This window comes from Ceratotherium simum, chromosome 27, assembly GCF_057802395.1.
Source record: "Ceratotherium simum simum isolate JZ-2026a chromosome 27, ASM5780239v1, whole genome shotgun sequence".
Lineage (NCBI taxonomy): Eukaryota > Metazoa > Chordata > Mammalia > Perissodactyla > Rhinocerotidae > Ceratotherium > Ceratotherium simum.
The window spans coordinates 35033956-35049783 of NC_141926.1; the positions used below are offsets into that span (position 1 = coordinate 35033956).

The 15828-nt window shown below is 36.7% G+C and overlaps 1 protein-coding gene across 1 annotated transcript in view; it reads right to left on the bottom strand.

The window, feature by feature from the left end:
* Positions 1 to 509: 509 nt before the first annotated feature.
* GBE1 (1,4-alpha-glucan branching enzyme 1) overlaps positions 510 to 15828 on the bottom strand; it is a 266110-nt gene continuing 250791 nt past the window's right edge. The window contains exons 15-16 of the mRNA XM_087418209.1: positions 10939 to 11056; positions 510 to 2471 (exon numbers count right to left, since the gene is read on the bottom strand). Of these exons, the coding sequence (XP_087274335.1) occupies positions 2415 to 2471; positions 10939 to 11056 (175 nt within the window). The 3' untranslated portion in view covers positions 510 to 2414. The remainder of the gene's footprint in view (positions 2472 to 10938; positions 11057 to 15828) is intronic.

The window sequence follows — 15828 nt, forward strand, 5'->3', positions numbered from 1 at the left end:
TAAAGTAAGAAGCATTCTAGTAAATATGTTTACAGTTCAATTTTTGACTATTAAAAACTATGGCATTTTCTGAGTAAGCTTATAGTAAACTAAAACATTAAGCATCATTAGCATTAGGGGTAAACAGAGCAATTACTAGCACTCACTTGCTAATATTAGAAAACGACGGAAAGAAATCTGTAGTTATTTATGTTTTCTAGAACATAAAAAATAAAAACAGTAAAAATACTTATTCTAAAAAAGTCAAGAAGATAGACCAGTCTCATTTTTGATGTTGGTAATAAACACATCATAGAAAAAACATTATTATAAGGCACACAGTAAAATTTTGTGCCTCTCTGTTGATTATTGAAAATGTTTAGCCAATAAAAAAAAGAACTTCTCACCAGATTACACGATGATGAGAATGTTACTAATACAAAAATGATGATTTAAAGTGAAATATACTACAATATTAGAATGTTCTATAAAGGCTGTCTATGCTACGATAGGAAAAAACAACGACTACGTTCTATTTTGGATTCAATATTTTATTTGTTTGCATGTATTTTTATAATTCTTACCTAGCAACATACATTTATTGCTCTTCTTGGGGGTGAAAACACTTGACAAGGGAAATTAAGTTACATTACATTGTTCAATTCAAACTTCAGATGTGAAATCTAAAGAACATATTAGTAAGATCAACCAGTATAATGAAAACACAGCATACAATTACTCTGGTTTTTTTGACTTTGCCACAGAGGATCACAATGGAAAGGAAATGGGTTCTGGGTGTGAAGTCATTTCTTGTCATTTTTAAAGAGCTGTAATAGAAAAATAGCATATCTGTTCACACGTAAGAAACACAAAGGTAAGGAAGTATAAACTAGAACACGAAACATCATGGGTGCACATCACGTCATCAACAGCAGGTATAGTACATGGATCACGGCAGCGCTGCGACATTAGTAAGGTCCCTGTAACAGGAAAAGCGTTGCAGGCGGCATTCAGTCACGTTTCCTGGTGTGCATCATCCTCAGCGGGCACCGCCGATTCTTTCAGGAAATCCAACTACTATTCTACTTTGAGGTTAAAGCAAATAACACATTTCAAGACCTAGATTCGAGGCTTTACTCAAAAAAGTTATAAGGAAGGTGGTTAATATATAGGTTTAGCTATAAAAGTAAGTCTATTTTGCTATTTCTTCCATTATTGAGTTTTTAATAGAAAGATTTCTAAGTGCTCCTTACTAATCACGAATAACCAGGCTAAAAACAAACAAAAACACAGTATTAATGTAAAAGAAAATATTAGATCTTTAAAAAAGTGACAGATATTTTACGTCTTATAAGTGCATCATAATTTCTCAGTTATGAATGAATTCCGTAGCAATGATTTTAGACCTGTGGTGAAGTATTTAATAAACTGAGGGGCAACTTCATGACTGAGTATCCCACTGAGTTGAGACAGTTAATTCAGCTTCTAAAAGTGCTCAGGTTTACAGCTGGAGACTAGCTTAGATATCTGAGTGGGTTAAGATAACTTCAAGTTACAAAATGGTACCTAAGAAAAAAAATGTTATTAATCCCCATGCCTCCTAGTCCATCGTGCACATGTGCATGTATGTCGGGAAGGTATCGGAGTTGAGATAAGGCATTTTCATATTCATTCTAAATCAAGGCCCTTAATTGTACAGTGAAATAGACAATTGTAGCAAAAGCAATTTTACAATTTTTTTTTCCATTGATTCAAAGTAAAAGACATTTTCTGAAATGTTACAATTACCAACTCAGGCCTTCGGAAAGACTGAGACATCAGCATGTGCCAAGATACCAAGTGAGCAAGAGACTACAAGATGGAACTTATGCAAAATGAGGCATGGAGGAGTTCATAGATAATAACTTTTACGTTATCTTTGATACAATTCTTAATCTTATATTATTACTATTTATTACAGTATTTCTAAACACAATTTGAAAAAATACAGTAACAGTCTTGGTACTTTGTAATTTAGACCAAGAAATATTAGAACAAATAAAGCCACGAAATATCCATCTTAAAAAAAGACTGTCTACATTCAACAGAAATAATCATACATGACACATGATTCAAATTTGAACTTAAAAGGATCAAATAATTGGCCAGGAAAGCAAAGTTGTTTAAAGACATTATGTATAATACTTCATTTGAGAATCCTAGCTGCTTAGATGCCTGGAAAATACAGTCTAGGATCTGTGAATATTCAAAAATAATCCCTCTCCACTTCTTAAAGTTTGACATTCATTTGCATAAAGCAATACTGAATTTCAGACATTTGACATTTCGGCTAGACAACTGTATTTTGAAAAGCGTACACGTTATAAGCTTCGTGACAATGAGAACGGGAAAACAAAGCACACATCTTCCTCCAGTGGAGCTGAAATCAGGTCTCGTCAGTTGGGCAGATCCACATTCTGAAGGACGAGGGCCACTCGGCTTGGAATGTACACCTAGGTCAACACAACCATGTCAGCGCAACTGAAAGAAATACTGAACGTGATGTTATTAAGGCAAAGGGGCATGATGCAGTCTCACATTTGCTTCAAGTTACAGTTAGCTTGACAGTTCTACTGGCTCTGAGGAGACACTGTCCTGCGGTTCCAATGCTTCTGGCATCACTGTGAGACGCCTTTAAAACAATCACCACTAGAGGGCTCCACATGCTTTACAAAAACCAACGTTCCTCAGACACCAGGGACGTAAATGGCACTGACGGCTGTTAGGTACTATGAGGCGGGAAAGGAAGGCTGCCCCACAGGTCACAACGTTATTCTACCGAGGTGAATAAAAGTAACGTACAAAGCATCGCTTTACATCAAGACACATGTATCATTCTGTTTTGTTTGTTTTCTCCTGTCATTTTAAGAACAAAAATGTGGGGCCGGCCCTGTGGCTTGGCGGTTAAGTGCGCGGCTCTGCTGCTGGTGGCCCGGGTTTGGATCCCGGGTGCGCACGGACGCAGCGCTTCTCCGGCCATGCTGAGGCCGCGTCCCACATACGGCAACTGGAAGGATGTGCAGCTATGACACACAACTATCTACTGGGGCTTTGGGGGGAAAATAAATAAATAAAATCTTTAAAAAAAAAAACAAAAAAACCCAAAAATGTAATATAAGGGATCCTAAGTGCATTTTAGGCCACTTCCCAATTTAAATCAATCAAAAAGCTTGCCATGGCACTTAAAATACAATACACATCCTGTCCGCGCCCCGCAGAGTCCTGACCCAGCTCCTTCTTGCATAAGCGCCTCTCGCCTCTCAGCTCAGCACAGCACTTCTCTTCTCGCCTCGCTCGCCAGGCTCCAGCCACCATACCCTGCCCTTCCTCTGGGTCTTTGCCCAGGCTGCGCCCTCTGCTCGGAACACTCTCTATCTTGCTAGTGCCTTACCCTCTTGGATTTGAAAAATCCAGCTCCACGGAGAGGTGCTCCTTGACAACGCCAGATATGATACTTTCTCCATTTCATTTTCTATCATAGCACCATTTTTGTTTCTTTCTGAACACTTAACCTAATTTGTGATTTTTTTCAAGTTTATGATCTATCCTCCCCACTGGACTGTGAGCTTTACAAGGGCCATGTCTTCATATTTATAACTCTTGTAGGTGTCAATGGACAAAGAAGGTGCCAATTACGACTGAATTAAAGAATGAATAATGAATAAAGGAATCAGCAATAGTGGGGTCAATAAGTGCATATTTCACAAGATATCCTTCAATATACTTACATCTGAAATAATTTTTATAAAATTGAGAAGTGATTTAAAATTAACCGCTGGACGCTTCTCTACATGCTATTTTACACATAAGATATTTAATTACTATTAACAAAGCAAACAGTAAAGACAATATTACAGACTGCTGTCATCGTGACAGTATCTCTCCATTTCTGACTTTGCGAACGTTTTGCTATTTTCAGTCACTTTATCTAAGTGAAAGCTTGACCAGTGGTTAAAAAAATGAAAAAGGCTTTTATAGTTTAGAAGCAGAATGAAAGATGCAAAGAAAACACAGCTTTAGGAAAAAAATAAAAGAACAGAACAACTGATTTTCATCAAATGAGACTATTGTATGTCCAGAGCATCTCACTCTGTACATGAACACAACATTTTCCCTTAAGGTTTCTGTTATAAAGAACTCTTACAACTCTTAAAAAAAAAAGAAAAAATCAGATACACCAATACAGTTGGTTAGTTTTGAACATTAAAGATTAAAGCAGTTTTAAAAGGATGGCATTTTGAGAAATTGACATTACGAATGTAATAACTAGAGAACAGTTTTTCTAATCTTCAACTAAAAGTAACAGTGATTTGGGAAATGATCATCAACATTTGAGAAAAATTTCAGAAATGCTCAAAGTCACTGGGTGGCTCAATGTCTCACATCTGATGGGCAATCTAGTACTTCCAAAAGAGAAACATCCTCGCAGTCACTAGGTGTGGGGAAACCATGTACTTTAATGCCACAATGTTTCCCTATAATTTACACACTGTTTTTAATGACTCATAGCTTTTAAACCACATCAGGATTTAATTGCTAATGCAATTCCTTCCACTCAACAGTTTCTCTCCAACCGTGATAGGTGAGATGTTATGAGATTGGTTCAACAAAAGGAAGCTGGAGGCACCATGAACAAAAGAGGACCATTACCAATGATACAGACAGATCAGTCCAAAGGATGGCATATTTCCATAGTCAACACAGACCAAAGCAAATGAGGAGAAATAAAAGAAACCAACAGTCAGATTCAACCAATTCCCTCTCCAAGTCTTATCAAAACAGGCATGAATCAAGACAGTGTCCTGCCCTTGCAAGGGAGTTTGCCATGTACTTATTCTATTCTATGTGTTTAGTTTGGGGAATCACAGTAACTCGGTGTAACTCATCAGCGGGATGGCAGGTTATAATCAGAATGGTTCTGAGTTGTTCTGTTACGAGCATCCTAAAACTGAAGACCAATCTAAATTTCTCAGCAGCACCAGAAACTGAACAAAAGAATTCCAGTTCCCTTTATATTAAAAACATTTCTCTAATATTCTATGGCTCTAAATAAAGATAAAAGGATTCTGAAAAGCCCAAGCCTCCTGAGAAAGATGCAATGAAACACGTGTGTCAGGCCTAGGACAGACCATATTAGGTCCCTGCTCTGTGTGTGGCACAGCGATGTATCATGAACAAGTATGTCAATCTGCTGTTTGGATGCCACACCGTTTTGGTACCTGCTCTGTTTGATTCATAACCTCATACAGATTTCATTAATGAAATACAACTGATAACTATAAACTGATAATTTATAAACAATCTCTGTGATCTTTTGGTATTTTAGCTAGCCCAAATTTAAGAGTAAAACAAAAGGGATGACATAAGAAGTTCAAGGTTTGCAACATATGCATTGAGTTTCCTATTTTGGCATTTAATGGCTAAAAAATGCTCCAAGAACTCTCGCTAAATGATGCTGGTCATTTTATGTAAGGAGCTTTATGATGCCAACTCCAGTCACATTTAGAGACGTCCAAATACTATCTGCTCAAAAACCTTCAGCTGATAATCATGTGATATCATTAACAGGAATACTGTGTAATTATATTTTTTCACTGCAGTGTTAATTACCAGAATGTGTTTATGTTGCTCTAGAGCCCTTGCAGTATAGGCAATATGAAAGAATTTCTCCAGGCAAGTGATGTTTCTTAACTATGGCTATTTATGGAATTTTGAGTTTTCTTCTTTATTAGGGTTCTGAGTATGTAAATCAATTTTCTTAGTGGTTAGGAAATGACTACCAATTATACTAAAGGATTTAAGATAATTAGAGCTAATCCTATGAAGAGACAATTACAGACATGAAGAATTTGGGGGCTCTATAAATCAGTACTAAGTATTGGCTCTGTAACTCTCATTTTATAATTTTAATTCTAAAAATAGTTTTGATTCATACAGCAAGAAAAAAATATGAACATAATTTAAGTAGATTGAAATATAAACATTTAAGTATATTTAAATATAATTTATATTTAAATACATGTATATGGAAAACATTTAGTAGGCATGTCACAGATAACATACACTGATAAACATATTTACTATGCCCATTTATTAGCCATTAAGCCCTGAACATTTTATAGCTAGGATCACATTAAGAACATATGAGAAAATGGAATGTATGGCCATGAATTTCGTTTTTTCTAGCTATATTTGTAGTCAATTCTTCATAAGGAATCAGAATGCCACAATATAATCCAATACATTTATTAAGAGAGTCAAAGTGCATGCTAACCTACCCAGCTTAATGACTTAATCACTATGCCAACCATTAGTATGGATAATAAAATAACTGATCCCACAATAATCTACTATATTATATCATCCAGGCAAAGTACTGTGTTCTTCTAGGATCGTAATTGAGTTGCAAAAATTAATTACACAATTTTTGAAAACAGAGTTTCAAAAATTTGAAAAGAGAAAATTTTAAAATAATTTTTTTTTTTTTTTGTGAGGAGGACCAGCCCTGAGCTAACATCCAATGCCGATCCTCCTCTTTTTTGCTGAGGAAGACTGGCCCTGGGCTAACATCCATGCCCATCTTCCTCCACTTTATATGGGACGCCGCCACAGCATGGCTTAACAAGCGGTGCGTCGGTGCGCACCCGGGATCCGAACCGGCAAACCCCGGGCCGCCGCAGCGGAACGTGCGCACTTAACCGCTTGCACCACCGGGCTGGCCCCGTAAAATAATTTTAAATAAAAACACTTTAAAGGCTAATTTTTAAGTTTTCTCAGAAATTGTTAAATTTAGCAATAGCACATAACTGAACGGTGATAACATCAGTTGTTGAAAAGGGCATTAGACTCTTAGTATATACACACATTTGTCATAAAATTTACAAATTATTTTGAAAAATAAGGATGACAAAATAATTTTAATTTTTACAAACAAGCTTTAGTTCATAAAATATTTTCTAAGAAAAAAGAAATCTTATTCTAATTCATTATTTTGTATTAGGTTAAGAGAAAAGTGATGCTAGTAAATATTTCTATATAGAAATGTATATTTTCTCATCTAATTTAAAAATATTAAAAAGAGTAAACTTTAAGAATCAAGATTGATTATTTGTCTAAAAAAAATTAAACAGTTTCATAATTTTGGATAGAGGAAAAGACATTTTCCAGGGCCGGCCCGGTGGCAAAGCAGTTAAGTGTGCACGCTCCGCTTCGGCGGCCCTGGGTTCACAGGTTTGGATCCCGGGCACGCACCGACGCACCGCTTGTCAAGTCATGCTGTGGTGGCATCCCATATAAAGTAGAGGAAGATGGGCACGGATGTTAGCCCAGGGCCAATCTTTCTCAGCAAAAAGAGGAGGATTGGCATCGGATGTTAGCCCAGGGCTGATCTTCCTCACGCACACACAAAAAAGACATTTCTCATCAGCCAAGTTGTATTTTCAATACTTACCACCGAGGGGCAATAAAAAAGATACATCTATGCCAAATGCCCTATTTAAACCAAAGTCTACTTTTGACCCCCCAAATTTAGAATGTGAATAAACTGATCTGCTTCTCAATGATAAAGAGCCTAACTGGCAAAGTAATAAATGCTAAAACTATTGCTTTATTCACATTTTCACCATTGAGACGGCTTGAGTTACTGTAAAGGAATCTAATTCACTTCAGGTTCAATAATCTCTCTTCTTCCATTTGTGCCATGGAATTAGAGTTTATGAACCAGAGGAAAGAAAGCGCCCCTTGCCCCACCTCCAGGGCACTGATTAACATTTAGGGTAACATATAAGTTCCTGTATCAGGAACCAAAATATAGAGAAATGGCTATGCTAAAATGGAATTTCCAACAACTGCTGGTAAAGCAGAATGGATACGTTCTGCCCTATCGCTTCCTGGCATCTGTGAGCGACTCTGACCTTACAAATACGTTCCAACGGTACTACACACGCAGTTCTCTGGCTTCCGAGTTTCAGCTGATGGAGCACAGAAAGACGACGCTGGAGTGGTCCCTGCTGATGCTGCAGCATGGACAGCTATTTTAAGATTCCTTCGAGCTCTGTTGGTTGCTGTCTTTGAAAACAGCTTTGACACTTATTCAGCAGATCCTCTGGATTATTGAGTTTGCAAATTAAGCTTTTGCAAATACTGTGTCCCAGTTACAATGGCCAGAAATTGCATGGAAAAGGTAAAAGCTATATTTTTGTCCCCCTTTCCCCCTTTATTTTAGGCCTGTGGGAGGCAGAAGCGATCTTTCACTGGTGGTGGAATGTGAGACCTATAGCACGTATGGTCATGTTCAGGAAACCTGACTGGATGCCAGCACATAGGAACAAGTTTATAAAGTTCCATTATAACGAAGCATTCTTATAATAGGTCTGTTTTTTAACGTAATTTTTTCTCTGGCTTTTCGAAGGATAACTCGGGCGAGAAGGAACCTGTTCTAGTGGATTTTCTGGTCTATCTGGCCTCCCTTATTCTTACATTAAACCAGGGATCATTTCCTCTGGAGCCTGAATGAGTAATTTTTATTTAATGAGTAATTCCTGAAGCACCTATAGTCATGGAAAATAGAATGCTGCCGCTGGGAAGACAGGGTTCATCTCTACCTTTCTGACGGAGCTGGATCAGAATCCTATTACTGGCAGCGGTTAAGCTCTACTCTATTTCTCCTGTGCTTGCACTGCTGTATTCCTCCAGCTCTTATGGAGACCTATGTGATATTCTCCATTCCACCTGCTAATTTAGAACTGCACATATCATATAAGCAAGATCAAGTCAATTAGTGCTTGAAAAAGTAATCTCCTGACTGTTGCTGCCACTGGTTGGCTGGTTTAATTATGACAGAATATCTTTGCTCTTACAAAACGGAAAGGATGCCAAGATATTGTCTGCCTACGCCCAAAGATTGTGAGCCCTTGCCTAAGATTATCATTTCCCAAAGTTGGGAGAAGGTCTTTTTAACTGTGTGTCCTCAAAGCACCAAGTGTTCTGATGTGCTTAAAATACCTAACAAATTGTCGAATAGCCATGACAATAATAACTTTAAAATACATGTGCAATAGTATTTTGCAGTTTCCAAAATGCTTGGCTGCATTAATCAATTTATGCCTCCTAAGAATCTCTTGCCGTAGGAAGGCTACTTTTACTAATCCTCATTATACAGATGAGGGAAACGGAGGCACAAAAGGCTTCAATTACTCAAGTTCTCATAGCTGGTAAGTGGCAGGCAGAGGGCTTGCTCCTAAGTTCTCTGCCAGGACCTTCTGTGGTCTTTTCACTATACTACCAGCCCTCTCTCCCTAACACAACCCTCTTTGGATACATGAACCTTTGGGAAAGTTGGCTACATGAGAATTTTGCTGTCTAGATCTTTCAAACTCCTTTCACTCTGGTTTAATTGGTTCAAGTTCAGCCTTATTGTAGTCGGTTGCTGTTTCTCCATGACTCCTCTTTGCCAGCTGAATCAACCTCTCTAACCACTCAGGGGTCTCTAACTCTTTTGGTTATTTCAGAGCTTTAAGATAATTTTATCATTCTTTCAGAACCTATTTTTATTAATCTTATTTTACGTGGCAAAACGGAACATTCTGACAGACTACAGCAATCATTCTTTGAAGACTCTCACAGCACCTTCGAGCCCTCACTCTTAAAAACACATATGTATCTACATCTACATCCAAAGCTCTACCAGTATCACCATCAACACCACCCGTATGCACACACATACACTGAGGGTAACACCTAAGTCTCCTGTGGCCACTGCATTTTGCTCAGAGTCTCAATCAACAACTCGATCTTGCTCATCCCTGCATTTTTCATTTACTTTATGCCACTGTCTTTGGCACATCAATTCTGTATATGATATGGTGGTTTACAAAGTGATGTGCTGTCACCACTTTAAGAGATGAGAATATAGTAGAAAAAAGAGCCAGACAGGGGTCCGATACAAATTCTCCTGCTTGACTTATACGTAAATTTTTGAAAAATGAGAGAATTTAACAGCCATGCTAAAGCTAACTATACATTCGTTAGATACATCCTGCCCTCATGAAAGTGAAGCAGATCTTAATCCAAGCCCTCCCAGGGGGAAAAATACAGATCTGAGACAGAGAGACAGAAGAAGAGGGAAAAGAAGGAAAAGAGAGAGAGAAAGAGACAGAAAGAGAGAGAGAGAGAGAAAAGAGGCATATGACTAACCAGGAAAAGAAAAATATATATATAACGTAGGTGTGGACTTGATCCTTTATCCGGCCATAAAGTAAATGAAGAATTCCTCCCAATCTGGAGAGTTTCTAAATTCTACAGTTTTAAAATAATTTAAACCCAGCAGTTTAAAGCAATATTCTTTCATTTGTGTTAAAAACACAAAGTAAAAATTAGTTATATAACTTAACGCCTTCCTCAGTAATATGAAGAAACCACGGAATTTTCTAACTAGAATGAATTCAGTCTTCAAGTGACTACATGAAAGAAAAAAAGATATATTTTATTGATCCTTTTAAGGTGTTTTAAACCAAACTTCATTAAACATTCAATAATATAGAAATCTGCTTAATGTAAAATATTATAGAGAGAGCAAAAACAGAAGAAAAGTAAATTGTTGCACAAAAAATAGAAATGTTCATAATAGAAAAAAACTGCCTTCCTCTTATTTTTTGAGAAATAATTTTTAATCCTATTAATATTCAAATTTCCCCAATTAGCTTTTCCTGCCTATTAGTTTTACAGAACCCAGTCCAGTCCAGCACCACACACCGCATCTGGTGTTTTCAGGGCTGTTCTCATTCCCTGCTCCTCCCCCACCCCTGCCTTTTTTGCATGTCACTTACTCGTTCAAGAGTTGTTTCTTTGGACAAAAACATCACTTTTAAAATAAAGGATTAAATTAAAATGCAATGAAAATATCTTAAAAACCTTACTTACCAAAAGAGAATAGGGACGCCCATTATGTTCATAAGGCTCAGAGAAGAAATCGGTATTGTGGTCCAATCTCTGGTGTCCCCCATATTCCGCTGCATCTGAATCTAGCACAATTTTGAACGTATGGCTCTTAAGGAATCACAACGGTTCAGGACTTGAATGAGACATTATGAAACACGTTCTGGGACAGCAATTTAAAAGAAAATATTCTGGACACTGTTAAGTCATGATTTGTGCTATATACTCATTTTTTCTCCAACATTTCAGGGATTCTCATGTTTGAAAAGGGCTTTATAGCTTATGTAGTCCACACACCCAGGGGATCCTTGTTGTCCTATCACAGCTCACCACGTGTCTTCCAGCCTGGGACTGAATAGACCAATTAACAGAGAATCTACTTATCTCTTAATGCAACCCATTCCATTTGTGAGAAATTCTCCTCCGCAGTGAATAGAAATTTGACTCCTTGGACACTTTCTACCCAGAAAATCCATGAAGAGTACGTTCAAAATACAGTAACTTTTCAAATATTAATTAATAGCTATGCTATCTCCATGTGTCCTCTACATATATTACTAAGTACATACTGAATATAATCCTAGAACCTTTGACCATTCTTCATTTGATATGGCTTTTTACTTCCCCATCTCTGAATTCCTTCCAGTTTTCTAGATCCTGGTTATTAAAATGAGGAATACAGAAGTGAACCGAGTGTCTACGTGTGGTCTGAAGAGTGCAGAACGAAGCAGGCTTACTCCCTCCCCCTGGTTACAGGCAGCATGCTGCTATCAACACACAAGATCATGTAAACATATGAGCCATCATGTCACAGGTGGATTCATGTTACAATCATGAGATCTGCTACAATTTAACGGCTGACTTTTCACAGTGAATTATTAGACATGTTAGCATTACCATATTTACAATAAAATAAAAGCTATGGTTATTATGTTCAAATTTATTATGCTCAGAATGTCTAGACATGATACTTTGATACAAAACCCCTCAAGTAAGTATACATAGGTACTTAGAAATCTTAAATTTCTTATAGCCTAAGAAGGGATATAGATAGGTATAAGTGCTTTGTGTTTTCTTCTCCTGATATATAAATCTTAAATCTCAGAAATGTTTGTATATTTTCATTAGAGCAAAAATTATCACATTAAAAGTACATGTGGGTAACAAACAATGACCATCATTTTTATGCCTAGGGAACCTCTGTCTGGGTAAGAGATGCAGATGGCTTGCTCCAGGAACTTTTGCTGGGAGTGGTGACTCCATCTCCATCAATCCAGGTCATCCTGCTCTGATTAAATTCAGGCTGATAATCAGCACATTAGTGTGTTTAAAGGAGAGAGATTGGAATTCAAAAGATGACTACCAGGCACAGGCACACTCTAAAGTCACTTAATATACCTGAAAATAATTTGAGTATACCAACTTATTTAATGGTGAACTATGGATAGTGAAAATAAATAATTGGGACATAGTAAACAAATGAAGCATTGTGGAATGAAAGGAACTATTAAAATAAAAGTTTAGCTTTTGTTCTTCATCTTAGTTCATTAAATAAATACTTATACAAATCTTCAAAACACAAAAATAAAACCAAAAAGAATACAGTTTAGAGAATAACGTCCTAGAATAATTTTTAAAACTTTTGCAATAGAGTGTCAATTATTAAATTAGTGGCCAGAGAAAGCCAGCATATCATCCAAAGCAGCGGTCCCCAACCTGTGAGTTAACAATCACTGGTAGTGATTAGAAAGGTGTTATTAGAAAGGTCTCACTGAATGAGCAATTGTGTTATTTTAAGGGACTGGGAACCTATATGTGCATTAGGCATTGTCTGGACTAAATTATGTTATTATACACATTTGATGCTGTATTTCAAAGAATGTGCACACTTTTTAATTAGTAAAGTGCAGATTCATTTAACAAGTCACAGACTTTATAGTAAGTTTTTGCCTATATATTTTCTCATTCAAAGGTTACTGAAAGAACAATTGTTATATAGTGATCCATTTCTTTTGGTCATTGAAAAGGATAATCATACTGAAAATGGTTAGAATCTATTCACTCAATATATAAAATTTGTAGCCATAAAGGAAAACTTACAAAAGCCATAAAGAAAGTTTCAAAATATTAGTTTAGATACATTTCTCTGATCTATAATTTAAAAAAAAAATTCTGCTGTGGCCTCGTTTGGAATTACCCAGCCCTGTGACTTTATTACCTAGGAAACACAATAACTTCCGTTAGAAAATGCAACCCTTAAACTCCAGAAATGCCAACAATTTAAAACACTAGATTAAAAGTAATGATTGTGAAGGAGCTTTATAACTGTAAATTACTACCATATATTATTCAAGAATCAGGAAACCCCATGTTTCAGGAACACTGCTTAGAACAAAAATTTTTAAAGAGGTTATTTGAGCAACTGTATTTTTGTTTGTTTTTCTGTTCCCTCATTCAGGCATTCCCTCCCTCCCTCTTTCTCATGTACACACACACACAGACACACATACACACACAACATGGGACCCACACAGTCCCAAAACCCCTACATAGCCCCATCTTCCATTAAAGAACATCTTTCTGAAAATATAACTCAGTCAATTTACACTTACACTACCTTCTTCATATGGCTTTCAATTCCATAGTAGACAGAACAAATTTAGCAGGGCACTTCAACGCTTCCACATCACCTGTTTTATTCATAGCTATCCCCCTACACCCCACAGAGTACCTTCTCGTAATAGGTTCTGAGTACATCTTTGAAACTGATATTCAGGATGACAATTCTGATTCACCAAGAAAGGTCAATTTACATATCTTAGTTTTTTATATTAGAAGAAAGTAGAATAAATTACCCTTATTGCCCTATTCACTTAGTAAATACATATAGTGTATGAGGCACTGCACAAGATTTAAAAAAATGACTTAAGAGATGGTCTTAGTTTATGTGCAACTTACAGCCTATAAGGGGAGATCAGACATGCACAGGAGAGTCGATAAATAAAACCGACAGCGACATGCAACGAGAGGGAGAGCCAGGAAGAAAGGTAGGGATGACTGTCTGCATAAAGACTTTCGAGGGCTGCGCTAGGCTAAGATTTATTTTGGTAACTAAGTATGAGAAGGTTGAAGATTTTTGAGAAAGGGTATGACAATCAAGAAAATTAACCTGGAGGTCGGGAGTATAATAGGATTGACAAAGGAAAGATTAAATCAGAGAAACCAGCCAGGAATCTAACAGTGCTCCAAGGACAGTAAGTATGGCTAAACTCTGATGATGTGAATGGAGAGAAAGAGATAAATCAATAAGATTTTGCAAGTACAACTGATGGTGGTCAGATGGTAAGGAAACTGATGCTCAATTTGGGGAAACATAAGTGGAAGGGGAGAAGAGCTGTGTTCAAAGACACACAATCAGTTTAGTGGCAGAGCTGGCATGCACACACAAGTCAAACGTAGATCTAATCACTCTACCAGTGGACACCTGTTTTCTGCCAAGAATCAGGCAAAGTGTTTTCATATGCTGTTTCCTGTTTAATTCTCAAGTTGAGATTATAAGCATAAAGAGGCTAGAATGAACATGACATGAGAAGAATAAAAATAACAAATGCAGATAAGATGATATTCATCTAAATGATTAATCTAATTAAATTTAAAAGATTGTGTTAAAGGACTGAATTCTTAACATTCCTTATGGAGTCTGAATATCTGACATTTATTCTATTTGTTCTAGATCTATTTCTTGTTCATTAGGTTCATCTGGTCATATTACTGGTGAGTATAAACTATTGGACCAAAAAGTTTACATGCTCAATTTGGGAAAATACCATAGGAAAAGAATGACAGGATGATAAAATTATTTTATGGAGATTTTTTTTTTGATGAGGAAGATTAGCTCTGCATTAACATTTGTTGCCAGTCTTCCTCTTTTTGCTGAGGAAGATTGGCCCTGGGCTAACATCCGTGCCCATCTTCCTCTACTTTATATGCAGGATGCTTGCCACAGCATGGCTTGATAAGCAGTGTGTAGATCCACGCCCAGGATCCGAACCTGCGAAACCTAGGCTGAACTGGAGCACATGAACTTAACCACTACGCCACCGCGCTGGCCCCTTTTATGGAGATTTTTTTAAGAAGAAGATCAAATAGTTCCCTATCCATTTGAATGTCATTTTAAAATATTGTGATTTCCTCTTATTTTAAATTTAAGAGCTTCCTAAGTATATGTGATAAATCTATCAACAGGTTGAAGTAGATAAAAAGTTTTAAGCATTATATTATAATCTACATCCTTAAATTTGAACCGAGCAAGAGCCATGGTCTGAAGACCTGTACTAATAAGATTGAAGAACAGTGAAGGCATGAAGACTCTTAAATTCAATGGCTCTTCAAATACTTCAAAAGCTGCTGTGTTTGCTCAGCCACTTGATAAAGTGTCTGCTCAAAGTATAAGGATTTTGATGTAAGAAGTACTATCATTTATATCATTCTGCGCTAAACTCACTTCACTTCCGCTGATGAAGCTAAGGAAATGTATTGTAAGGTACAATCCCCAAGGTTTCAAATTGAGTGACAACAAAAGGGGTTCTCCAATGACTAGATGATCATAAAGATGGAAAAGTTAGTAAGTTACCATGTATCTTTAAATTGAAGTCATCACCGATTTAGGATGAATTTTTTATATATCTCCAATAAAGAGAAAAAAATTTCAGTACCATGCCAATCATTGTAAGACATACCCCAACTGAAGACGTGAAATGTGAAAAAAATGTACATCTTAGAATATATGAATACAAAATTGGTGAATATAAAATATTGGACCAAAAAATTTACCTTGCTCAATTTGGGAATATATAGTAGGGAAAGAATGATAGA